General features: G+C 40.8%; 1 protein-coding gene across 1 annotated transcript in view; it reads left to right on the forward strand.

Annotated features, from left to right (window-relative positions):
• LOC122813646 (calreticulin-like) overlaps nucleotides 1-26315 on the forward strand; it is a 218447-nt gene extending 192132 nt beyond the window's left edge. Inside the window, exons 8-9 of the mRNA XM_044086080.1 lie at nucleotides 8412-8504; nucleotides 25273-26315. Coding sequence (XP_043942015.1) covers nucleotides 8412-8504; nucleotides 25273-25506 — 327 coding nt within the window. The 3' untranslated portion in view covers nucleotides 25507-26315. The remainder of the gene's footprint in view (nucleotides 1-8411; nucleotides 8505-25272) is intronic.
• The last annotated feature ends 340 nt before the right edge of the window (nucleotides 26316-26655 follow it).

Consider the following 26655-nt stretch of genomic DNA (forward strand, 5'->3'; position numbering starts at 1 on the left):
AGAGGCTCTTTCCCTGGTAACTCCTACCAGCGCTCCTGAAAGGAGGCCCAATTGCCTTCCTCTGGAGGCAGTCGAGGGGGAATTATCCCTGCACCAATCGGCATGGCTAGGAATAACAATGGGCAAATGGGAGCAGAGGATCATTACCAGAGGTTACAATATCCCCCTTTCAGGGGAACCAAAAAGACCAATAAGAATCCTGGATGTTCCATCCAGTCACAGGGAGGCAGCAGTCTTAGAAATTCAAAAACTGCTCGACAAAAGAGTCATCCAGGCATTCCCACCAGACCAGAGAAGATCCAGAATTTACTCAAGATTCTTTTTAGTGCCAAAGAAAACAGGGTATTGGAGACCAATTTTGGACCTCAGTCAGTTGAACAAATCAGTTCAACAAACCAAATTCCAGATGGTCTTGGTAGAGTCTATACTTCCATTCTTGGAAAAATATGATTGGATGTGCTCAGTAGATCTTCGGGATGCGTATTACCATATAAAAATGGGCAAGCAGTCCAGAAGATTCCTGCACCTTTGGCTGGGAGCCAGGCACTATCAGTTCAGGGCAATGCCCTTTGGTCTCACCACAGCCACCAGGGTGTTCACCAAATGCATGACGGTGGTAGCAGCTCATCTCAGACTGCTAGGATTACGAGTGTTTCCATATCTAGATGACTTGCCCCTTACCACTCCCACCAGGTGTCATCTCCTAAAGGCATGAGATTACACGCTTCTCCTTTGTTCCAGCTTAGGAAACACTATAAACTATGAAAAAATCCCACCTAGAACCATCACAACAGTTGGAGATCATGGGAACTATGCTCAACACAATCAATGGCTTTGCATCACTTCCCCTAGAAAGACTCCAAAGGATCAGATCACAAGTGATCCAGATCATTTGAAGCAAGAAAGTAACAGCAAGACTCATTCTAGGGTCAATGGCATCCTCTGTCACTCTAGTTCCCCTGGCCAGATATCATGTGAATTCTTCAATGGCTTCTGGCCTCCCAATGGTCATTATTGAATCAACCAATGTCCCATCTGATTGTGATCACCACTTGATGCAAGGAAAACTTAAGTTGGTGGCTTTACCCCAACAAAATACTGTTGGGCTGTCACTTTGTCTCTCCTTAACCCCAAGCCATAGTGATTACAGACATGTCCCAGATAGGGTGGGGGGCATTATCTGGGAAAGATCATCCAAGGCACTTGGTCCCAGCTGGAGGCCATCTTGCATATCAATGTTCTAGAGATGAGGGTGGTGCTCTTAGTGTTGCAGGCATTTCAAGATACCCTCCCCTTGGGAATGATTGCAATACAGACAGACAATATGTCAGTAGTCTGGTACATCAACAAGCAAGGGGGAACCAGATCTTACCTTCTTTGTCGAGAAGTGCTCAGAGTTTAGCAATGAGCGATTTCCTCTGACCACTTTCTGATGGTAATGCACATTCCAGGGAGCTCCAGTGTGACTGTGGACAAATTGAGCAGAGCCATCCTTATGCCTCACTAGTGGTCTCTCAATCCAGTGGTGGTGGAGGACAAGATATTCTGCCACTGGGGCCAACCTTGCTGTGGCCTGTTTGTATCCCCACTGAACAACAAGTGCAACAGTTACTTTCCCCTAATCCCTGTCCCCCCGGCAGAGTTACCCAGAGATGCTATATTTCATGATTGGTCCCCCCAGTCTATTGTAGGCCTTTCCTCCAATTCCACTAATATGTCAGTTTCTAAAGAAAGCCAACAGGTTGAAGACAAGAATAACTCTCATTGCCCCATTCTGGCCTCGTCAGGTCTAGCTTCCCTTCCTATGGCCACATCTGCTTTGGAAACCCGGAATACTGGACCCAGCTCCAGATCTGTTGTCCCACCCAGAGGGATTGGTTCATCCAAATCTACAACATCTCAAGCTCACTGTATGGCTTCTCCAGTTCCCATGATTCCCAGCCATCCCTCCCTCACCTCCCCAGTCCAAACATCATTCTGGCCCACTACTTGACCCATATTCAGCACTCATAGACAAAGTTTTAGACTTCTTAGCCTTATTCTATGAGACAAGCTCATCACCCTCTAAGATTCAGGTGCATCTTGCTGCAATACCCAAATTCCATATTGGTTTCAATGGTCCATCACTCATGTCATATAAAGTTTGTAAAGCCTTTTTGAAAGGAACCTTAATGCTCAGACTTCCATATAAAGAACCCTGTACATCATGGGATTTGAATTTGATACTTCAGTCTCTTATTTCTCCCCCTTTTGAACCTTCGGCAAATTGTGACTTAAAATTCTTGTCCTGGAAATCCTTATTTTTAATAGCTATCACTTCTGCCAAGAGAATATTGGAAATATAAACCTTGTCCTGCAAACATCCCTACTTAATCTTTCATAAGGACAGGGTCTCCCTCCGGACAAATCCCTCCTTCCTACCAAAGGTTGTTTCCAAGTCGAATATCAATCAGACTTTACATCTCCCAGTCTTTTTTCCCAATTTTTCCAATAAAGGGGATTACTGTCTACATTTGCTAGATGTACACAGACAATTACATTTGCACCATCATAGAATAAAGATTATTAGAAAATCCAACCAACTATTTATTGCCTTTTTTTCAGTTTCTTTAGGCAGTCCAATATCTAAAGTTACCCTGGCGAAATGGCTTAAGGGACTGTATCACCTTTGTTTACAACAAAAAGGGACTCCACCCACCAGGTCCTAAAAGCACATTCAGTGAGAGCTATAGCAGCATCTGTAGTTTTTCATGCCAGAGCTTCTTTAGATGATATTTTTGCAGCAGCAACATTGTCGTCTCCTCATAGTTTTATTATGCATTACAAACAGGACCAGGTCTCTAGGGGACATGCATCATTTAGTTCGATGGTACTCATGAATATTCTTCCATGAGACCTCCCAATATTCGGGTAGCTAGGGACTCTGTCCCACAGTCAAGGATTATGTGAAGACTGACAACATCAGATAAAGAAGTTATGTCTTACCGTAATGTTCCCTCTTTGTTGTCAGTCTTCACTAATCCTTGACATTCCCTCCCTCCTTCCCCCGGCCTTTAGAATTCTTGTGGATTAAATATTCTCAAAGACTGGCTTCATAATAGGAACACAGATGTGGTCTCTTATCTATTATTTCTTGTCTGTCACTATAGTTTGCAAACTCGATCTTAGGTAATTTGGTGAGGAGCATTGTGCGCAGGAGCATTGTGGATAGAGCTTAGCTTGAGAGTTTTTGAAGACGCCAGCTGGAATAACAACTGAGTCAGTTCCAAGGCTCAGAACCGAGCCCACAGTCAAGGATTAGTGAAGATCAACAACACAGATGGAAAGTTATGGTAAGACATAACTTCCTTTTTGTGAATACAGTTGACGTGTGTTGAGACTGTGTATGCTTTTGCTTCTCCAAGTAAAGAAACTCAACAGTATTTTCAGTGTAAAAATCACTGAACTGAAAAGTTGTCTATGAATGGAAGGCTTACTTCATTTAAGCTCAAAAAAGGTGAAGAATACAGGAGCATAACATCCAGAAAACGGCACTCAGTAAGTTTGCTATCAGAGTCAAAAGCCTCATGGCTGACTTATTCAGGCCACAAATTAAACCTTTTGGGTATGTATAAAAATAATGAATACTCTTTTTCTGTTTGATGATGTGTCAACTCAAGAATCAAATATTTTGGCAAGACTTGCTTGTGAAGAATTTCGCATGACAAAGTAATTTCACAGTGTACAAATGCAAGTATCAAGTACTACTAGAGTTTACAGTGCAGTCAATCAAGATACTTCAACTGGCTCACAATGACCATGATTCAGATGTGCAAGAAGTTGTTAATTAGCAGAATCTCAGGGAACATCATGTACATGTTCATGAAGCAAATGATCTGATCATTGACGTACTATTCAAGATTCATGAGTCAGAAGCTTCGCAAATTTGCGCCTTGCATTCTATGATGCATCAGAAGCAAAATGTAGCGTGCATTGACAGAGGCTCACAGAATGCAAACAAAATCCTGACTTTAGATGTTTTGTTTAGTAGTTTTGGACAGTACACTGACTTGTTTACTGACTTTTAATGTATATCTGGACAAAATAGTGTTAAAGTATATACAGAAATGACACTAGTGGTACATGCACTGCAGAATGTGCCAGTGGCATTTTCATACAAGATCTACCTAATGGGGATAATAACATAATGACTGTGGACACATCTGAAGACATTGGAATTTAGATTGGTCCATAGAACTTTAAACTCATCATGACAGAGAATTATCCCTTGAAAACAGTTGAAGAAGTGTTCTCTGTGATGCCCATACCAAATGTTTTCTCTGTATTAGATGCCAGACATGGATTCTTGCATATCATTTTGGACCCAGAAAGCTCAAAACTATGCCCTTCTAAAACTCCATTAAGAAGATAAAAGATTTCTCCAAATGACATTTGGAATTCCATCAACTCTGGAACTGACTCAATGAGCTTTTGCCCAGCTCATTGAAGGCTTGAAGGGGGTTCGTAAATATTATAGATGGTATTTTGGTGTGGGATGAATCCATAGAATGCATGACATAAGCCTTAATTGATGTCTTGACCAGCTATGCCTCAGGAATTTATAATGAAACAAAGACAAATACCAACCATGTATTTCCAGTATTAAATATAGGGGACATTCAATCAAATCCAGTAGAGATGACCTAATAATAAAGATCCCTTACAGAGATTTTTGCATATGATTCAGTACCTATTCAAATTCATTCCACACTTGTCTGAAGTATCTTGCCATTGAGAAAATTACTTGAAAAAGATATTCCCTTGAGATTCAACACCTACACTAAGTGTACACCATTCTGAGTGAACAGACAACACAACCATAACTCACACCTTCTTCCTCCTAATTTTAGTTTTCCTACTGATTTTCTTGCAGCTTTAAATACTGTGGGGGATTCATAAAGGTTGCCACAAAGTGTAGACTACATGTACACTCAAACTTCAGGACTTTGCTAATCATACTGAGCATGACATAGAATTACAAAGTTTGAAAGTATAAGTATAGTACTGATAAGATAGCCTGATGAAAATAATAAAAAAAAGCTTAGTTCAAGTATACAATACATTTTGGGATAAAATTCATGAGTCACAAGGATTTGTGCTAATTTCCAGCTGGGTAATTATTTAAATCAACTTTGTAACCAAATCTTGGAGAAAATTCATGATGTTCCCTTAGGCATTGTAAAGTGAAAAGAAGAGGCACATAATACTCCATGTTTTTGTTATGATTTATTTTTAAAGCCTAATAGAAGAGAAAATGTTTTAAATAGAATGACATCGCTCCCCAGCCATACCTAGCTATGGCAAGGAGAAGGGGGCCATAGACCTGGGCTAAGGTGTTAGGGGGAATGATTGGCTCTGTAGAAAAGGAGCCAGTTGTTCACTGTGTTTCAGAGGGTGAAAGGCTATTATGCATAAACATAATAGTGCTCTACCCAGAGATTATTTGAACAGGCTGCATATAGTCCTGGACAGTCAAAAAAGCATGAGCTTTAAGCTAACAGAAAGGTGAGCTTCTCAAAAAGTAAATTTCTTATTGTGAGCATTTATTTGATAAAGAACTGTTACATACTCCAAAAGACAAGATGGATGCTATGTTAAAAGCACCCTAACTCTCAGAGGTTTAGGTCATTCAGTCATAACTTAGGACTGGTGACTTGCATTCACAGGTTTCTCAATCTACTGAATGCATTGTTACAGAATGGGGATTGCTACACGAGAATGAATGAAAATGCCAAAGTAAGTCTTACTGGCACTCAGAAAATCCTTGCCAATCAGGTTGTGCCTCACCTTATAGAATGGACCCGGTTCAGTTGCATAATCATGTTTGCTTCAATATCGTTGATTTAAAGCTGAACTTCATTTATGCCCAGACTAACAAAGACGTGTGCAACCTGTTGCGAGGAGTAAAAAAATGTTCACTTGATTCATATGAAGAGGGATTCACATGTATAAAAGACCACCAGCCGCTGCTATCAATCTGTAAGCCAAAGAAAGTAAACCTGTTATGAATGCAGCAAATTTACAGTATGTGCCACGTTTTCTAGGAGCTAATACTCCTCTGTGATACTGAATTCTAGACTACTGGGCAATGTAGTAATACTGATGAACTGAAAGTACTTCTGTATGAAAAGACGCAATAAGTAAGCACTGCATCACCATTGGATATGTTTTGCATGGTGGTAGTTGAATGGCTTGCATTGACCAACAAACCCATTCAAATGGAAACTAGGAATCGCCTAGTACTGTCACAAGTTTATGACGTTATCATAAAAGAATGGCTATAGTGGGAAGTTACTTGGAAATCTCCATTTGCACTCGGAAAGAACAATTTGTCATCTAAGAAGGAATACTATTGTGTGACTTGCCTGCCAGAGTGTTAGAAAACATACAAGACATGCAGGGATTGTGAAAATATAATCTGTGGCCTTAGCCTTATATAGTGACTTAGAACTCAGAAAAAAAATTGAAGATTTAGAAAAAAGGTATTCATTATGTCAGGTGGTCCAAAATACACTACTGTAAATACCATTAAATGTGTGGTAATGACTGTCAGTACCATGCCAGTGTCCCTATTGAGTCAGCAAATCTATTTACAGACTCAGTGTTATTGACTGATGTGGATGCTCACTTTAAATAGCAGGGGATGTTGCATGGAATGAACTACCTCACACAAGACTGATACAGTGCTGGGAGTAGTTTTCTCAAGGAATGGCTGCACAAAAGAGACTGTCCATGATAGGGGTCCACAGGCTAAAATTTTTGTAAAGCTAAATAGCAAAAAGCAGCTGACATCTTCTGCTTATCATCTAGCTAAGAATGGGGTAGCAAGAAAATCAATCCACATTTCCAGAAAGCATTTAAAGCTATGAGTCCAAGTCACAAAGCACAGTAGCTCAAAACAGATATATTTCTCTTAGCATATCAAAGTTTTTATGAATTGGAACTTGAAGCTAGGACTGGACATACTGAAATCAGATGTTTGAAGAAAGGTCCAAAACAAGGAGTTTGAGCATATGACTGAGATGAGAGGCAAAAGTTCTTCCACAGAAAAGTAGGTTTTAGTACAGGTTTACAGAACTGGCAAGCAGAAGGCAGTCCATGTTGTTCCAAGAAATGAGCCTTTGATGAATGCAGCTAGTTTAATAATACATGGACAAAGTGTGCAGAGCAGATATGAAATTCATACCCGCAAAGGGGTGTCAAGCCAAATAGGAGATGACCAACTTCTGATGCACGCCAGAAGATCAGAAGCATACCCAAAGAAGTATAAAATTACCATATCTATTCACAGACAAGAAAAGCAATGCAAAGTATATCCCTAGATGGATGAATGACCAGTACTAAGTTTGAGATGAATAAATTTGAATGAATTGAATCTGTGTTCCAGAGATGTAGGTACTGAATCAACAGAGTTCCAGAAAGGACACTCTGTTTCAGAAGTTGTAAATTCACCTCTTGGGCTTACTCAGGCCCCTGATCCAAACACACTAACTAGTGCCAGACATCCTATAAAGACTGCATGAAGAGACCGACTAAGAGACAGACCTCATGAAGTGGTGGGGAGAGTATTTCATAAACTACAAAAAATGGTGATGGTGATAGCTCACATTTATTATAGGTATAGTATTAAATGGACACTAAGCTAAAAATTATACTGAATGACGGAACATTAATATCAACCTGCAACACTTTTACATGTGAAAATACTCGTAATTAGTAACACTTGCAAAGAACAAGTTCATATAAATCATTGCTGTAACCAAATGTTAACATTTAAAATGATCATGTACTAACCCTGCCATCTGTATCATTGTCTGCAGCAAGTCTAGCGAATTGAGACATTTCTGCACGTTTAAGCCATGTACATGGTTAGCATTCTACCACCTGATTTCTTCTTTTCTGTGACATTCAAACCACAGTAAAGCCATTGAGTTTCATACCTCCTTAATGTATTTTTTATGTAGAAGTTGAGGTCAGACAGAAAATAAACATTGAGAGATACAGTTAAAAGTTTGAAGAAGTAACATTATTTTCACAGGCTTTGGAAAATAAATTACCACTATCATATGGGAGGAATACAGCTGGCAAAATGTGTCCTTCTACATACTGTCCCGCAGAAATGCTGAATAAGTGTATGGCTAAAATAACGGTTTGAAGGGAAGAAAGGTTTCCTTCTGAAAATTGTTGATGCCTTTGAATTACTGGATCTTGTTTGCTGAAAATGGTGCAAAGTTAAGAAAGACTGTATTACATCAGCTGTGTAAGCAAATTCATTGAATTTTGTCTCTAATGATGATGATAAAAAATATTTTCCTTAGGAAGCTATTATTGCATTTTAAAAACTAGATTTTTTACTTATATCTTTTTAACAGGTAAGAGCTGGCACAATATTTGACAATATCCTCATCACAAATGATGAAAAGCTCGCTGAGAAGATAGGTGCAGAGACGTGGGGAGCAACCAGAGTAAGTAATGTTTTACCATAGTAATGGTACTTTCACAACCTTCTCACAGTCAAGTAACTGCTATGTCCTTCTCACAAATTAGGGCACGGCTGCCACATTCTTCTCACAATATGATTTTGCCTACACCTTCTCACATTCAGGACAAGGACATTACCTGTTCATAGTCAAGGCACATTGATAGCCTCCTTACAGTTAGGGCACTGGCAAAGCCTTCTCACAGTCAGAGCACTATTACCATCTCGCAGTCAGGGCACTGCCACAGTCTTCTCACAATCAGGACAGTGCCATTACCTTCTCATAGTTAAGGTACTGCTACAGTCTTTTCATAATCAGGGCACTGTCACATCCTTTTTCACACTCAGGGCACTGACATTATGTTCTCACAGTTAGGGTACTAACACATCCTTGTTTCAGATGAGGTGCTGCCACAGCTTTCTCAGAGTTAGGATAACGCCAAAACTTTCTCACATTCAGAGCACTGTTACTGGTAGGTTAGCAATTATTATTACGCCCTTTGCAGCCAACAGAGAATATTAGCACTTACTGCTACACATGTAATACTGTTATTTGGAAACATTGCTCTGAGCTCCGCCAGATATACCATTGCAATATCTATTATCAAACTGCATTCCCCATCTTAGACCCATTGTAAACATTTCACTTTCTAAAATATTGGCAACAGTGGCTTTCGTTTTCTTTCTAGTTTTTTTTTTTTTTTTTTTACTTTATCTCCTCCCATTTTATGAATATAATATAAAGCTGACCTTTGTTCTCTAACTCTGTAATATCACAGTAGTTGTTTTTCAAAAACCCAGTCTTGTATACATGGGGCATATAGAATGGTACCTTTACTAAGATTTCCTAGGATCACTCACTGTCTGTATGGTACCTTGGTACCTGCATTTCTTCTCATGTATCACTTTAAAGTAGAAACTGCCACATATATAGTCCTTTTCCTGTACTTGAGTTACCACTATATAAATTCTTCAAATATTAATTTTTGATAATTGATATTTTAAGTTGAGCAAAACCTCACTTAATGCCACACAAAGGATTTTGATGTACTAGCAGTGAACCAAAATATGTTTAAGGTTTTCCTGCTAAGTTCTGTAGAATATTACGCTGCCTATCAGGGGTTTCCTCCTAAATCACAACATTCCCATGATAGGTAAAGTTTTGCACCAGCACCTGCAAATACAATTTTTTAATATCATTAGTATTTTCTTTCTCTTAAACATTAGCAAGTCTGGACTCTTCTTAGTATGTTGGCATACCCAGGAACCAAGGTAACTAATCATAAACTTGTTATGTCATTGCACTGTCCTGATGTGCAGTCCAGAGCATAATTCACGGAGGTATCTGTGCACAGTCAAATAACTGTTTGTACAAATGCAGTCCTGGAGGAGTCCAGGTACACAACTGAAATACAAATGGAAATCTACCGTATAGTATACCTTTCACAAATCTGTGAATAGTGAACTATACTGTGGAATAGGGACAAGGAATAAGAGGGATACGGCTTTAGACAACCTGCACAAGAATATGATCCCAGCCCCTAAACCCCTGGAAATTGTGATGTGTTACTGAGCATAACAGACAACATTGTCATTTTTTGGAGCAACACTCCACAGAACATATAGAATTAACAGAGGCACTAGGCCATATTCCAGTATTGCCTGCAGAGCATACAAACTCCCTACTACAGCCACACCCAGTCTACCAGTAACCCAGTGACACTGCTGGGCTCCTGCCAATGGCAGCAGCAGCTGTACCTGATTTCTTCATTAGCTTAGTGTACTGACACTTATTCAGCAGCCATGGCAACATTAGCAAAAACATTTATGAATCAGCTCCGTGCAATGACTGCAAAGCCCTGTAGGGCATAAGTGCACCACTCTCTTATGCTCTTCACCAATGTAGGTGGCTATTATTTGCTATTTAGTGACAGACTCATTTCTGATAATTATGCCCACACCTAAGAGAACAAAGGACCTGTGCTGTAATTATGTACTGTAAGCCAATAACTGGAAGATATGTTCTACAAGACGTCCATATTACACGTGTGTAATGAGTTTCAAATTGTCAGTTAAGGTCTTATGTTTATTATGAGTGTTTTATATCCATCATAACATTCTGCATCTCATCCTGTACAGTACATATAGCAGAGTCATCTTAAAGGGCAAGAATCCCAGCAGAAAAAAAAGTCAATCAAATGAGGATTAAAACATGGAGCACCAGACTGATGGTAAAACTAAAGAGATTTTAGTTCTATGTGCAACACGTGCAGAACTGGTCATTTAGAATGGACAGCACACATAGTTTTAGAATTTGCTGATTATAACATGGAAGTCCAGCTATTTAATGCAGTCAGAATTAACGAATTATGGATCTTTCCATAACACATAATAAATCAGAGCAAATTTACTCAATATGTGATCAGAAGGAAATAAAATAAGAAAGTCCTTAAAATACTAAGAACACAATTTGCAATTCATAAAGGTAGCCTGTTAGCATGACATTGGTACAGTCCCGTTTTTCTGAATTGTGCCATTCGCATGACTGAGCAACAATTTTTTTAAGTTTGTACATAATGTTTATGAATACAGTAACAAGCAAATTGAAATTTCCTGTAAGCAGTGCTTATAATAGCTCAGCTGCATGCTAAAAATGTACTTCCATTCACCAGATGAACTCATTCATTACGTAAAGCCAGCTTTCTACCAGAATTCCTGTGGGTAATGGTACCCCCACCCTCTTTCATACTGAAATTAATGCATCATTGTTCTGGTTGCTTAAACCAACCCTTATCTAGTATGGAATTCCCAAAAGAACTTTGAGTGCTGAAAAAATTTGTAAAGAAAAACAATGCATGCAGCCTGTCTCTTCTAGTAAAATGTAAAGTGTTTTTCCTCATCCACTTTAAATGAGTCTCTAATAGACATTAACAGGGCCTCTAATTATGAGCTAATGATAAAATGCTACTTAAATAATCTCGGTGTTCCAGTCTGTTGAAAGCATGCCAATTTCCCCAAGGACATGACCAGTTTCCACTTCCCTTAATGTAGTATTTGATTTTCAAATTAGCGCACTTACTATTCTTTAATGGGGCTGTAAAATGTGCAATGATGTTTCAAATAAGAACTCATATACCTTCATCCAACATGACTTGAACCCATGAGCTTTGGTATAATCAGTCATAAAAGTCAGTGTGTTACAGCTGCTCTTAAAGCTCTGCAATAATAGTTGAAACCAGTCTGGTGGACCCCGGCCATAAATAAGGTCTATAATAGAAGGAAGAAATTATTGCAAAAAAGAGTAAAAACCCAGGAATGGAGGGGCTCCCTGACCAACCTTAGCAAAAAGCTAAGAACCCCCATAAAAACCTCTAAGGTGAGGTTTGAAAGAAAAATCACAACAGACATCAAAGACAATCACAAATAATTTTTTGGCTATGTCAAAAACCTAAATAACAACTCGCAGATCTGCTGTGAGCTACAGCATAATGGTTCAAAATTCACGGAACCAACTGACATCGCCAATATACTGGCAGATAGGTTCAGTGCAAACTTCACCCCCCAAAGGGCCCATTTCCATACCAGAAGATTGTACTGCCCCATAAATCACAGACACACAGGTGAAAATAGCACTTTCCAAGGCAAGAAACACAGCATCCATGGGACCAGACAGCATCCCAGGCTGCGTACTACATGAACTCCAAAACTAATTAATCCGTCACCTTAATACCATGTTTAACCACAGCCACACCTCAGGCTATGTGCCCACAGAGTGGTGCATGGCAACAGTTATACCACTCCACAAAGGAGGTGCCACCACTGACCCCGGGAATTACTGCCCCATCAGCCTGACAAGTTTCATCTGCAAGGCCTTGGAGCGCATCATCATGGAACTCATAAACAAAGACATTGGGAACCTACAAACCCTTGACCCCACCCAGTTTGGGTTTGTAAAGGGAAGGTCTTGTCTCCTAAATCTGGTTGACTGTTTCAAAATGGTCATTAAAGCAATAGATGAGGGAAAAGTGGTTCACACAGCATACCTTGATCTCGCAAAGGCCTTCAATACCATTCCCCACTTGGGAATTATTGGCAAACTCACCAACCTAAATATAAACCCCTATGTTACAAGATGGGTTGCTAACTGGCTTACGGATAGAACCCATTCAGTGAGAATAGGAAATGCTAGATCCGACTCCAAACCTGTGACTAGTGGTGTACCACAGAGCTCAGTCCTGGGACCCCTCCTGTTTGGTATCTACTTCTTGGAGGTACAAGCAAACATGGAGGGGCTATGGCTAACAAAGTTCACAGACGACTGAAAACTGGGTGCCATAATTGAGACCCCTACTGACATAGATATCCTTCAAAAGGGTCTTACGGATATAGATATATGGTGCCAAAACCACGGTCTCAAGCTAAATGCCAAAAAGTACATTGTCATCCCCTTTGGGAAAAACCAAGTACCTATGAATTACAACACAGGTGGTAGCCCACTTACCACGGAGAGTGAGACGTAGGGACTCAGGTGGATAGTAACCTCTCCTTCGACAACCATATTGCTAAAGTGGTTAGAAAATCCTTCTACATGGCCCACCTTATCACAAAGGGGTTTGCATCCGGGAATAAGGATGTTATTGTCCCCCTCTACTCACCACTCATTAGACCAATTATTGAATATAATGCCCCATTCGGGATGTACCTAACAAGACATCTGCAACAACTGGAGAGGCCTCAAAATTACCTCACAAAGAGGATAAAGGGCCTCAAACAGTTGCCTTATGCCATGAGGCTAAAAAAACTCAGACTGTACTCGGTCGCATACTGGCTACTCAGAGGTGATCTCTGCCTGACATACAAGGCTATGTTGTTGTTGTTATGTCTTTTGGCTTTTCCCAGTTAGGGGTCCGGTCCGCTAATGATTGATAGTTGATTTTTACGTGCCGAGTTACCAGCCCTGACGCACAACCTTCAATGAAGGTACGCCCATTCACGCATGTCTCCACGCAGAAGACGCTCTAGCTGAGAATCGAACCAGACAGCATCTTACTGTGAGGTGACAACGCTACCGCAGCACCACCACTCAAACCCCAAATTGCTAGAAATGCTCCACCTAAAGAAAACCCAATCCACCAGAGCTACTCGCTCAGGGGACATAAACCTGACATCTACAATAAACAGGACTTGTTGGAGTGACGGATTCATGTCCCAGAGACTTCTCTTGCTCTGGAATAGGGTCCCCATAAATGTGTGGCAGAGCTCTTCATTAGCGCTCTTCAAGAGGAATCTTGATGAGTGGATGGGAAACAGGAAATTCACCCCGGGAATCACTTTGGTGGTCCTGCTAGACAGGGGCTCAGGAAACTAAACCACTTGGGAGGGAAGCATAAGCAAAAAATTTTTGGCTAGGCTTGGTTATGCCCTAGGGCCAATAGCTTAGTACCTACCTATGAACCTATGAATTCACAAGTACTGCTTATTTCCATAAAAATATTTGAATAATTTGAAACAAATAGAATTCCTGCCCTAGCCACTGACTTACAGAAGCAACAGTGAATGCAGGTAAATAAAAAATGAAGCACTCACTAGACAAACTTGTTACACATCCTTATACATATTGATGTCCTTCATGGTTCACTGTTGCAGTCATCACTGTAGGGTTCTTCCTGCCAGCAGCAGCCCCCGATTGGCCAGAATCCCAAAGTCTGGATCAGGCGCCAGCTGAGGTCGCATTTATCCTGACGTCAATGTGCCGGAAGGTATAAAGACCTCAGCTGACGCCATTTCCCCAGTCTTTCTTGCCGTGCGGTGCCCTTTGCAGTTCACTGATGACAGTTGGCCTGTTCCTGTTTGTTTTTAGATCTAATCCCAGGATTTTCGTTCTTTACAGATAAGTACCCCGTTGGGGAGGTCTTTTTCTTGCTCCAGTTAGATGTCAGAAAAAGTTAATAATTGTATTTCTTGTGGGAAGCAAATACCTCATAGGGATTTTCACTCTTACTGTATTCCCTGCCTGGGTCCTGACCACGACGTTGCTAATTATGTGTTTTGTGCTAGATTTAATCAGCGTACTATTAGGCGTAGATATAACTTTGCCTTTTACTATTTTGGAAAAAGGTTTAATTACAACATGTCTTCAGATTCTTTTCCGGCTTCTGGGGTGTGTAAGAGGTGCAGGGATGCAGACAGGCCTCTGAGGTCCACAGCAAAGGATGTTACTCAGTTATTGTCAGTTGCTGGTTCGTCAGTCATCAGTGAGATGCCTTTGCAGCCCCTGTCGTCTGCCTCTTTTGAACCAATTGCCTGTACCAACTCCGGTGTGGAGCTGATTGGGGTCTTCAGAATTGCCAGGGACTGGACCTTTGGATACTGCTTCCTCAGTTGGGTCCGGAGCCGGTAGGCAGGTACCGGCTTCTGAGGGAGTTCTCAGGCCTTCACATCTTCCTGTAAATGTGGATTCAGGTTTACATGCTAAATCAAAGTCTAAGGCTCCAGCTAAACTGAAGTGGCTAGCACAGGCACCTTTTGATCAGGGTCCTAAGCCTCAGAGGCAGATGCTTAGGATGGCTGAAGATCTCTTAACTATGATCAGGGGTTCTCATCCCCCTCCTGACAAGAAGCCTAGATTACAGTCCGATTATGATTCTTCAGACCAAATTTCTGTTTCTTCTGCTTCTTCCCTTGAGCAGGATTATTCTTTTCCTCTTTATGAGGATTTTGATGCTGAAGATTCCTTTCCTTCCGCCTCTCCTCCTGAGGATTATTCTTTTGGTGAAACTTTGCATGATATGAGGGTGCATTTTCACTGGGAAGGGCAGGAATTCTCTGAATCCAAGAAAAGGCTTAGGGATTTTCTTCTTCTCCCACAGCATAAGCCTCTGGCTATTCCCCCTGTATTGGACATTGTTGATGATGTTTTTTCGGAAGCTTCTCTCTCTCCTGATTCTTTTCCCCCTACTCCGGCCAAACCGGATAGGTATTATAGGGTTCCAGATTCTCATAAATTTCTTTTTAAAAATCTTTCGCCTGATCCGGAAACAATTTCTCTGGGTCCTAAGGGTGTTAAAGCGGCCTCTGCTAAAAATCCTATTCCCCTTGACTAAGAGTCCAGGGCTTTGGAGAGATGGGGTAAAAAGGTTTATACTTCTGCTACATTGTCTATTAGGGCTTTGAACTGTCAATTTCATATGCTGAAGTATCAGCAATACCTTTTGTCTGTATTTCAACAAAAGATGTCACCTGTGTCTCTTGGTGTGGATAATCAAGAGTTACAGGATTTATTGCATGCTATTGAACAAGTGGGTAAACATACCCTGCATTGTGGTTTTGATTCTTTGGAAGCTTCTTGTAGGGCTGCAACAACTGGTGCTGTTAGAAGACATGCTTGGTTAAGGGATCAAAGCTTGCTGGATCAGATTAAAGCCAAACTTTTGGATGCCCCTTTGCAGCACGATGTTCTGTTTGGGTCCAAAGCTGAAGAGGTATTGAAGAAAATGGAAGACAAAGCCAAATCTATGCAGACGATTAAGGATTTTCTACAGGTGCAACCTCCTAGATTTAGCAGACACTGGCCAACTAAACCTTGGTCCTTTCCAGGCTTGGACAGGTCTCAGAGAGGCAGATTCAGGCATTCCAGAGGTAGGGGACAGTCACAGTCTCATTTTAGGAATAGGCAGTGGAGTGCCCCCTCTCCCAAGGGAGGTGAAGATAAGTCTCAACCCTACCGAAAACAGTCTTTATGACTCTCCCTTTCTGGTTTCAGGGGGCTCCTCTCCTGGAAGCTCCTTTGGGGGGAAGACTTTCTCTTTTTTATCAAACTTGGAACCACATAACCCAGGACAAATGGGTTCTGGACATAGTCTCAAGAGGTTACAGATTTCATTTCCACACTTTGCCAAAACCGAACGGTTTGCCAGACCTGCCAAATCATCAGTGGGCAGAGGCACAACGGCAGGTTCAGTCCCTCCTGGCTATGAGGGCCATAGAACTGGTGCCAAATCTAGAAATAGGGCAAGGTTTTTATTCCAGACTTTTCCTGGTTCCCAGGAAGGAAAATTCGTGGAGACCAATCCTGGACCTCTATGTACTAAACGCCTTCCTAGATATACCAGAATTCAAGATGCTCACTCTGCAGCAGCTGCTGCCTATGTTGGGCAAGAACGCTTGGATGGTGACTTTGGACTTAAAAGAAGCTTATCTGCATATTTCTATAGGGCATGAGTGCAGAAGGTATCTGCATTTCAAAGCGGGCTCGAAACATTACCAGTTCTCTGTGCTGCCCTTTGGCTTATCTACTGTGCCCAGGGCCTTTACGAAGTGCCTGGCACCAGTAATGGTGTTTTGCAGACAGAAGGGGATTCAAATTTACCCTTATCTGGACGACTGTCTTCTTCAAGCAGACGACAAAGACACTCTACTTCGGCATCTAGCCTTTGTGCAGCATCTTCTTCAGTGCCTCGGTTTCACAGTGAATCTAAAGAAATCAAACCTGGTACCCACACAACAGATTACTTTCCTGGGTGCTCTTCTGAGTACTTCAACCCAGATGGCTTCCTTGACACCAGACACAAGAGTGCAACTGGCTTCTTTTTTCCGACACCTGGCTTCAATGAAACAGCTGACTGCAAGAAAAATTCTGCAGGCTTTGGGTTACATGGCCTCCTGCATTCTGCTAATACCATATGCAAGGCTGCATATGAGGAAACTGCAGTGGTACCTCAAGAGTGTCTGGTCTCAGCATTACCACAGTTTGGAAACAGTGGTCACGATTTTGCCTTGTCTCCAGCGAGAGTTTCTTTGGTGGGCTGAAGCCTGTCTACAGAACAAGGGGAAGCCTTTTTGTCCTCCACCGACCAACCAAGTTCTGACAACGGATGCTTCAGATTATGCATGGGGAGCCCACATGCATGGGAGATGTCTTCAGGGTGTTTGGATGAAGGAGCAAACGCACCTGCACATAAATTTGAAGGAGATGCTAGCTGTACAGAATGCCCTGATTGCCTTCAGGGACCTTCTTCTACCAGGACAATTGTTGATACGGACAGACAACACTACAGTGATGTGGTACATCAACAAGCAGGGGGGCTCTCACTCTTACCCCCTGTGCAGATTAGCCATGAATCTCTGGTACACTGCTCTGACCTGCAGTGTCGACTTACAGGCACAATTCCTACCAGGGAAAGACAACACTCTGGCAGACACATTGAGCAGACGCATTTCAAATCCACACGAATGGATGTTGGATGTTCGGATATTCAGGATGATTATAAAGGCTTGGGGATGTCCGGACATAGATCTCTTTGCATCCCCTCAGAATCATCAACTTCCAACATTCTGCACAAGGACCTACCACAAACTAGCATGGAAAGTGGATGCCCTCTCATTCAGTTGGAAACACCTCTCAGTATATGCTTTTCCTCCCTTTCCTCTTCTACCTCGGGTACTTCTGAAGATAAAACAGGACAGACCACATATGATTCTACTGGCTCCCAATTGGCCTCGGCAATTCTGGTATTCCACTCTGATGAATTTGGTTCAGGAGCCTCCCTGGATTCTGCCTCAAATCCCTCATCTACTGTCTCAACGGGACGGCCGGATACTGCACAGTCATGTCGAGACTCTGCATCTAGCTGCCTGGCGGATCCAGGGTCTGTGAACACCTCTGCCGTTTCCAAACAGGTATTGGATGTAATCCTTGAAGCTAGATGGCCCAGCACTAGAAAATGTTATGTGGGAAAATGGAAAAGATTTTGCTCCTGGAGTTAAGTCTGGGGTGGTGATTCTTCTGTTCCGAACATTCCTCTGATTTTACAGTATCTGACAGAGTTATTACATACGGGCCTATCTTTTTCATCTGTTAAGCTTCATGCTTCTGCTATTTCTGCACATTACGATACGGATCCTCCAATTTTTTCTCATCCATTACTTAAACAATTCCTTAGAGGGGCTAAGAATATTCGGCCCCCTATAAGGGCTCCTGTTCCCACTTGGGATCTTAACTATGTTTTGGAGAAATTAACTTTGTCTCCTTTTGAACCTGCAGCTTCCATGGATTTAAAACTTTTGTCTTGGAAAACTGCTTTTCTTTTAGATATTACCTCTGCTAGAAGAATTTTGGAATTGCAAGCACTCATGGCTGTGGAACCCTTCCTTATTTTTCATCAGGACAGGGTATCTCTATGGACTAATCCCACATTTATGCCCAAGGTGGTTTCGGCAGTGGCCTTGAATCAGTCTATTCATTTGCCTACCTTTTATCCTAATCCTCAAAGTGAGGAAGAAAGTCTTTTGCACTCTCTAGACGTGCACAGACAGCTTTGTCTATACCTGGACAGGACCAAGATATTCCGGAAATCTGATCAGTTGTTTGTCACTTATGCTCCTACTGTTCAGGGGAAAGCAATCACTAAGCAAACTATTTCCAAGTGGATTGCCCATTGCATCAAGTTCTGTTACTCTTATCATGGCAATCCGGTTCCTGTTAATGTTAGGACTCATTCTACCGGGCTACTGCTACTTCAGCAGCTTTTCTTTGTGGGGTTCCTACCAAGGATATTTTGGAAGCTGCTACTTGGAGTTCTGTACATACTTTTTCTAAGCATTACAACCTCCCTCTCTATTCTAAATCCAGGGCAGGTTTTGCTTCTGCAGTTTTGCAAGGTTTTGTGACCGCTCCCTCTGTTTCTCCTCCAGCCACCCTTTCTTAGCTTTGGGACTCAACCCTACAGTGATGACTGCAACAGTGAACCACGAAGGACATAGTACAGTTGTGTACTCTTACCATAAATGTAGATGTTCGAGTGTGTTCACTGTTGCAGTCCAGGTTACCCTCCCTCCTATCCCCTCTTTTGTTTTTTCCTTGAATATTGTCTGTTATGAGGTATTTTGCCTGCTGAGGTTTTGGGCATGGTTTATTTTTTAGCCTTTTCTTTCTGGGCACCTGACATCTGGGGCAAGAAAAACTGGGGAAATGGCATCAGCTGAGGTCTTTATACCTTCCGGCTTATTGACGTCAGGATAAATGCGACCTCAGCTGGCGCCCGATCCAGACTTTGGGATTCTGGCCGATCAGGGGCTGCTGCTGGCAGGAAGAACCCTACAGTGATGACTGCAACAGTGAACACACTCGAACATCTACATTTATGGTAAGAGTACACAACTGTACTTTCCTTCTCTCTTTCCCCATACACAAATATCAGTAAACAATATATATCCTCTTGTAGCAACTACTCAGTAACTACAGAATCATCCCTGGATCCCCTCCACTTCAGATTAATAGAACCCCCTAATCATTCTACTCCCCTCTATAGGAAAATCTTATTAAAAGTATTTAACATGAAGTGGTCTGAAACTGAGCAATATAAAACACAGGTTGTTTATAATGCTAAAAATGTTTGATTCAAGCGTCCCCCCACCACGTACCAGTTTTTTTAAATTTTTAATAGGCATTGCAAAAGTTTGTAATCACATTTCAGCAGTGCAGTCTATTTCCAGATCTTAAAGGCCTTCTTCGTGAAGAAAAACTATGACCCTTTAAGAAATGTATATTATAATCCTTTATTTTTCATAAAACATCATTGGATAATTTATAGCAAAACTAATCTAAATAAATATCATTCAGAAATTATTTCTTCTTCCCTCTCTTGATTTGATATAAAATGAGTTTCTTTTTGACTGGTGAGGTCTTCATGGTACCATTCATCAGCCTGCCCAAATATATTTTCTGTCCTTCACCTGACAGTAATATGGAAGGATGCATAACCTCTCTCACCTGCCCACCTGCCATCCCATGAAACACCTGGCATGTTGCACTAGTTTCTTAAATTCTAAAATATATGTTTGTCCTGTTGTTATGGTGGCCCAGTATCCTGCCCATCAACTTCTTTTTTACACTTCTCTCCCTGTAATTCATTTATTTTTGCCAGATTCATAGTTCCTGTTCATTCATTTGTTCTATTCATTTGTTACTGTCTGAAAGGTTTCACAGACCTGTGTCAAAAAATATAGCTACCACTCCATCTTGAAGACATCCAGACTACTAATTAATTAACTAGCCACCCATCCCTGTAAACGTTTTCCAAAGCACTTGCCCTTGTAAGGATTACATTTGTAGTACACTAAGCAGGGTAAAGCAGACGTCTCTGTTAACAGCGACAATCTCCAGCACAACTTGTGTGACCCCTAGGTATTCCCAAGTGAGCTGAGAGACATACTCCTACTAGTAGCCACATGCTGTTCTATGGCCTTCTCCTAGTAGGCTGTCCCTGGTACCCATCCTGTGGGAGGTGTCCAGAGGCATCTTTATTAATTGTCCAAATGATCTCAGCTGACTTCTCTCAAACCAGAATAAGATTCCCAAGGATTGCCAAGCTCCTCACTGTAACAATAAACATGAGCCCTGATACTCTGTGCAGCAAACCTCATTTCTACCACTTGCATCTGCAATCTCATACAGTCACTACCCAAATCCTATGATTTCTTCAGTATCTGAGAAAAGATAAAGAGCTGATCTAGTGTTCTATACCAAAGATGGAAACTGAATTGTTTCTTCTGAATCAGAGCCTTGAATATCAGACAAATTTAGCATTCAAGTACCTTGGCATAGGCCTCCCTAGAAAACTAAGAATATTACGTCGAGTCAAAGTCAAAGAAAACTTTATCGCCATTCAGAACTACACCACAGTGTAGCTGAATGAAATAGAGATGCTTCATTCACATTGCAAAAACATACATACAGAGAAGAAAAAGAAAATAACGTAATAAAAATAAAACTAAAAATAGAATAAAATAATAACATAATGATCAGACACTTTACATATCAATAGACTTGAGTAACGTGTGCATGACATTACTATAACATAAGATCTAAACAGCACATGGCATATTGCACAGTGTGATTTATATCGCACTTCATAGAGTCCTATGGTAAGGTAATGTGTAAACCAATGTTAAGTGTACGGGTCTATATTACAACACCGAATGCTTAAAAAAGTGAATGGTGATTAATCGACCCTATGTAAGTGAAAGCTTACAATGCTGAACTGTCTGAACAGCAATTTTTTCCAAGGGAAAAAAATCGCTGTTCCAACAAAAAAAAAAAACACTTTAAAACATTACATTAAGTGGGGGGGGGGCTCCACCCCGCACCCCCCCCGATGTGGGTGGCTGTGCCCCCCCACACCCCCTACTTAAATATACCAACTCTGAGACCGCACTACAGTGCCAAAAATGACAAAGTAACAAAGCGGCCAAGAAAATTCTTTCTCAGGGAAAGAATTCGCTTAAAAGCCACTTCAATAGTTTGCCTTTTCAGTCTTTTATGTTTGACCAAGATGCATTCAAAAGAATGCATCTTCGGTCTTGTAATAGGAACACAAATATACATATCAGTTAGTTATTGCACATGTGAAAGCTTAATACTTATAGTGCAACAAAGCCTGGATATGTACGGATCTGTACAGTCAGATAAATAGCATAACTGTGGTAGGAAGGGAAGAATGCACTGACAGTCTACTAACTCATGTTTCATAAGAGTTCAGTAGTCTGATGGAGAAAGGAAAGAAGCTGTTGTTAAGTCTAAAAGTCCTACAGTGCATACGTCTGTATCCCCTACCTAAGGAGAGGCAGGAGAACACAACTCGAATATGATGTATGATGTAATATGAACATACCTACAATATGATGTATGATATAATATGAACATACCTACAATATGATGTATCTGTATGTGACGTACATCCTTCTTTCACCCTTTTGGAAAATAGGGACTGCTACCACAATTTGTCAGTCCAGAGGTACTGTCTCCACTTTTCACATATCATTAAAAAGTATGTTAACCGCAACACCCCAATAATCTCCAGCACCTTTAGCATTTCTGTCTGGATCTCATCAAGTGTAGAGCCTTTCTACAGTGGAACTGTTTAATCATTGCAGTAACCTCATCTACAGAAAGGGATCCAGTCCCACCAGTTGTATCTGCCACTGCTTCTCAAGTGTAGAATGTGTCCACTGTCAGAATGCATATTTATGTCTGCTTATCGATTTTCATCTGTAATCTTAAAACAGCTCCTCAAATACCTGAATGTCAACAACCCCTTCTTACAGACACAACACTGCTTTCATCCAAGTCATAGCACCCCAACTGCCCTTCTGCATTTTATTAACACAATCATTACAGAAATGTATGTCACTTAGTGTCGTCCATCTTCCTTGACTTACCCAAAGCATTTGATACTGCCTCTCATCCTAAACTACTAACAGAACTCCCCCCGACGTCTCCTAACCTAGACTTTCTTGTTCAATAGCTACCTTAACAACAGGCAACAGACTGTAACATGGTAACACACCTTCTCAGTTTTTCTGTCATCTCCTGTAGATGTCCCACAAGCCTCAATTTCTGGCTCCCTTCTATTTAATTTATTTATAAACAAGCTCCACTTAGCTGCAAATAAGCTACCATTGTGCAGTAAACCAATGATTCACCCCCTCTCTGCACTGCAACAAGTCTTGCAAAAATCCAATTACCAAATAATCATTTCCTTCTGTCAAATCCTGGCTAACCGATGCAAACCTGCTCTTAAATCCTAAGAAAAGCAAATTAATGTTCTTCACACCCAAATAATTCTCAGCCCTCAAACACTCTTACTTGCAACAGCCAATAATACTACAACAGAAAAGGTAGCCCACACAAAACTAATGGTGTAACTATAGACGAAAATCTGAAACTTGATCAGTACATACAAAAAGTCATTAACAAATACACCAAAAAACTGGGACTTCCTTACTGGTCAAACCCAAACTTAACTGATGCAACAAAGAGAACCATTGCCTGCTCCTACCTCCTTCCAACACTCCTAATATGCTTCGGCCATATTTACAAACTTGCCAGCCACACAGCAAGCAAATTTATAGCCATGCTATACATAGGTTCATAGGTGACTAATGGCCCTGGAGCCTTTACAAGCCTAGCCCATAGGATTACCCTGGCATCGTGCCACCCAACCTTAGTTCCGAGTGTCTCTGTCGAGTAGAGACACCAGAGTGATCCCCAGGGTGAATTTTCTATTTCCCATCCACTCATCAAGATTTCTGTTGAAGAGGGCCAGTGAGGTGCTCTGTTTGACATGTATGGAAGTCTATTCCATAGCATGGGCAGTCTCTGGGTTATGAACTTGTCCCTCCAGCATGTTCTGTTGATTGTGGTTATGAGGTTGAGGTCTCTGGAACTTGTGGTGCGAGGGATTGGGATTTCTTTAGATGCAACATTTCTAGCAGAGCTGGGTCAGACATGGCTTTGTAAGTCAAGCAGAAATTGCCTCTAAGTACGCGATATGAGGCACAGAATAGTTGGAGTTTTTTGAGTCTGTCCATATAGGACAAGTGTTTAAGGCCTAGGATCCTCTTTGTGAGGTACTTTTACGGCCTCTCCAGTTGTTGCAGGTGTCTAGCGAGGTACATGCCAAATGGGGCATGCACACACACACACACATAGATATATATATATATATATATATATATATATATATATATATATATATATATATACATACACACACACGCACGCACGCACGCACACACACACACACATATATATATCTACAGAGACACACACACACACATATATATATATATATATATATATATATATACAGAGAGAGAGAGAGACACACACACACACACACACACACACACACACACACACACACACACACACACACACACACACACACGTGAAGCACAGACAGACCCACGCACACATGTCAGGCCCACACATATACATAGAAATACACACACACACATGCACACACACACACACACACACACACACACACACACACACACACACACACACACACACACACACACACACACACACACACACACACACACACGCCTAGTAGTTACAGCCACCTTGTTGAGAGAATATAACTCAGAATATACCTTTCCATTGTATTTAAATTAATGAAAAAAATCATATAATACAAGGCATTGCAACCCCCACATGCTTCTTAACTTTCTCTGATTTTGCTGCATAGTTTCATACCGTTTATTGTTTAGGGAACATGTGCTGATGGGCTGCCTATGGCAGTCAAAAGAACTCAGTATGTATTTCCTCTGTCTGTCACTCTCACTCTCTCTCTGTCGCTTATGCTCTCTGCCTTTCTCTTCTTTCTTGCTGTTCCACACATACACACACACACCTACACCCACACCCACACCCACACCCAACCACACACCCCCACATGCATTTTTATTTATTTACATTTTTTAGTTCTATGCTTGCTAAACAGCTAAAATGCAAAGCCATATCAAGTAAGTGCAAAGAAATGGCAGTTTTTAATGGGCATTACCTGTACATTAACACCCTGCTGGAGAATGTTTGTTCTCCAATCAGAATGAAAATGTTCTCTTTGCCCATTCTCTAAAATAAATAAATAAAAACACTAAACTTAGGTGATAACCAGCAAGTCATAATCAATCCAGCATATTATATAGCCTGCTCTTCAAAAGGAGTATAAAAGCTTCAAGTATATACATTATTTTAGCTTTGTATCTGTTCCTTCCTTCATTCTTTCCTTTGTCTCTTCTTCCATCGTTCTTTTATTTCTTCTTCCCTTAATTCCTTTATTCATTCATTATTTCTGACATCCTTCCCTCCTCCCTTTCTCCTGCCCTTCTGTCTGTATTTTTACTTTCTTTTCACCAACAGATATGGAGAATAGTTTCTGATTTTTTCATTCATTTGTTAATTTCAGGAAGCAGAAAAGAAGATGAAGGAAAAACTTGATGATGAAGCAAAGAAACGTAAAGAAGAAGAGGAGAGGAGAATAAAGGAGGAACTGAAGAAGGCACAGGAGGAAGAAGAGGAGGTTGAGGAGGAAGATGATGAAGAACAGGAGGAAGAAGATGATGGGAGTGAAGTGAAAGTGGAGAAAGTCAGTGAAGATGGGGAGACAACAGCAGACTCCAGTAACAAAGATGAACTATGAAAAAAATGGAAACAAATAGGTTATCCATTAAGTTACCTACCAGCTCTTTTTCTGGTATAATCATTAAACAGTTTTACAGTGTGAAGATAACTCAGATCGATTTACAGACATTCCTATTTTTATTATGTAATGTAACAGTATGGGTTAAGACTAACAGTAAACTGAATGTCACCAGTGTGGGACTAGACCATAACTGATCTCTGAGTTCTGTACCTCCTCCTAAAATTAACAATTATGAAGATTGTGTAACTTAACACGTCAGGCAGCAAGTAGAAAGTAAGAGGCTGTGAGGTAGGGAGCATAGATTACATGGATCTTTACCACGTCTTTTTTTAAGGATTTTATTTGTTTGAAGTATGTTAATAGCTAGGCCAAACTGTTGTGCTCTATCTCTCTTCACTTTGTGCATTGAACTAAGTTTTGCAGATTTCACTCTGTGCTTTAAATAGTAATTTTATGTCAAGAGCTGATGTTTTTTTGTGGAATTAATTCTAGATATGGTATATGTCTATTAGTTATTAGCAAACAATGCAAATCTTTTTGGAACCTTTTAACTATTTCATAATGTTATGCCCTTTTTATGGACAGAGGTTTTGTTGAATAAATTACTCTCAGCAGTGCAGCACAATGAAGATGTGTTAAAATACGACATGCTGAACATTGTGCTCTAAACACAAACCTGCATTCTAACAAACCTTTTCAGGCACATATATACATTAGCTTTAAAGACAGAATCATAAAACTGTTAAAACTTGCTACCAGGTGTAATGACAGTAATTTATGTTTTTATATGTATTTTTTAAATATACTGGTTGTTTGCAATGAATTTTTGTTTGCAAAGAAATAAAAAATACATTTCTGAATGAAAACATGCTGTCATTATGTTACAAAATATGAGGTACAACCAGTTTTTAGGCACAACATCCACCTGTCATGTGATTAGTACTCCTGTTTCCTGCTTCAGATCTCCCTGAGATGTGGCGTTGTAGTAGTAGATCTTCAAAAAGGATCAAGTAACAAAGAAAATACTTGTTCTTCATATTGAAAAATGTTTTCTACTGTAATGAAAGAAGAGTAACATAGTTTTGATGGTGTTGGACTGCGAGACTTCAGACCTGGGCTTTACCCCTATCAGCTTCCATTTGTATG

Source organism: Protopterus annectens, chromosome 10.part0, assembly GCF_019279795.1.
Source record: "Protopterus annectens isolate FY-2018-M chromosome 10.part0, PAN1.0, whole genome shotgun sequence".
NCBI classification, from domain to species: domain Eukaryota; kingdom Metazoa; phylum Chordata; order Ceratodontiformes; family Protopteridae; genus Protopterus; species Protopterus annectens.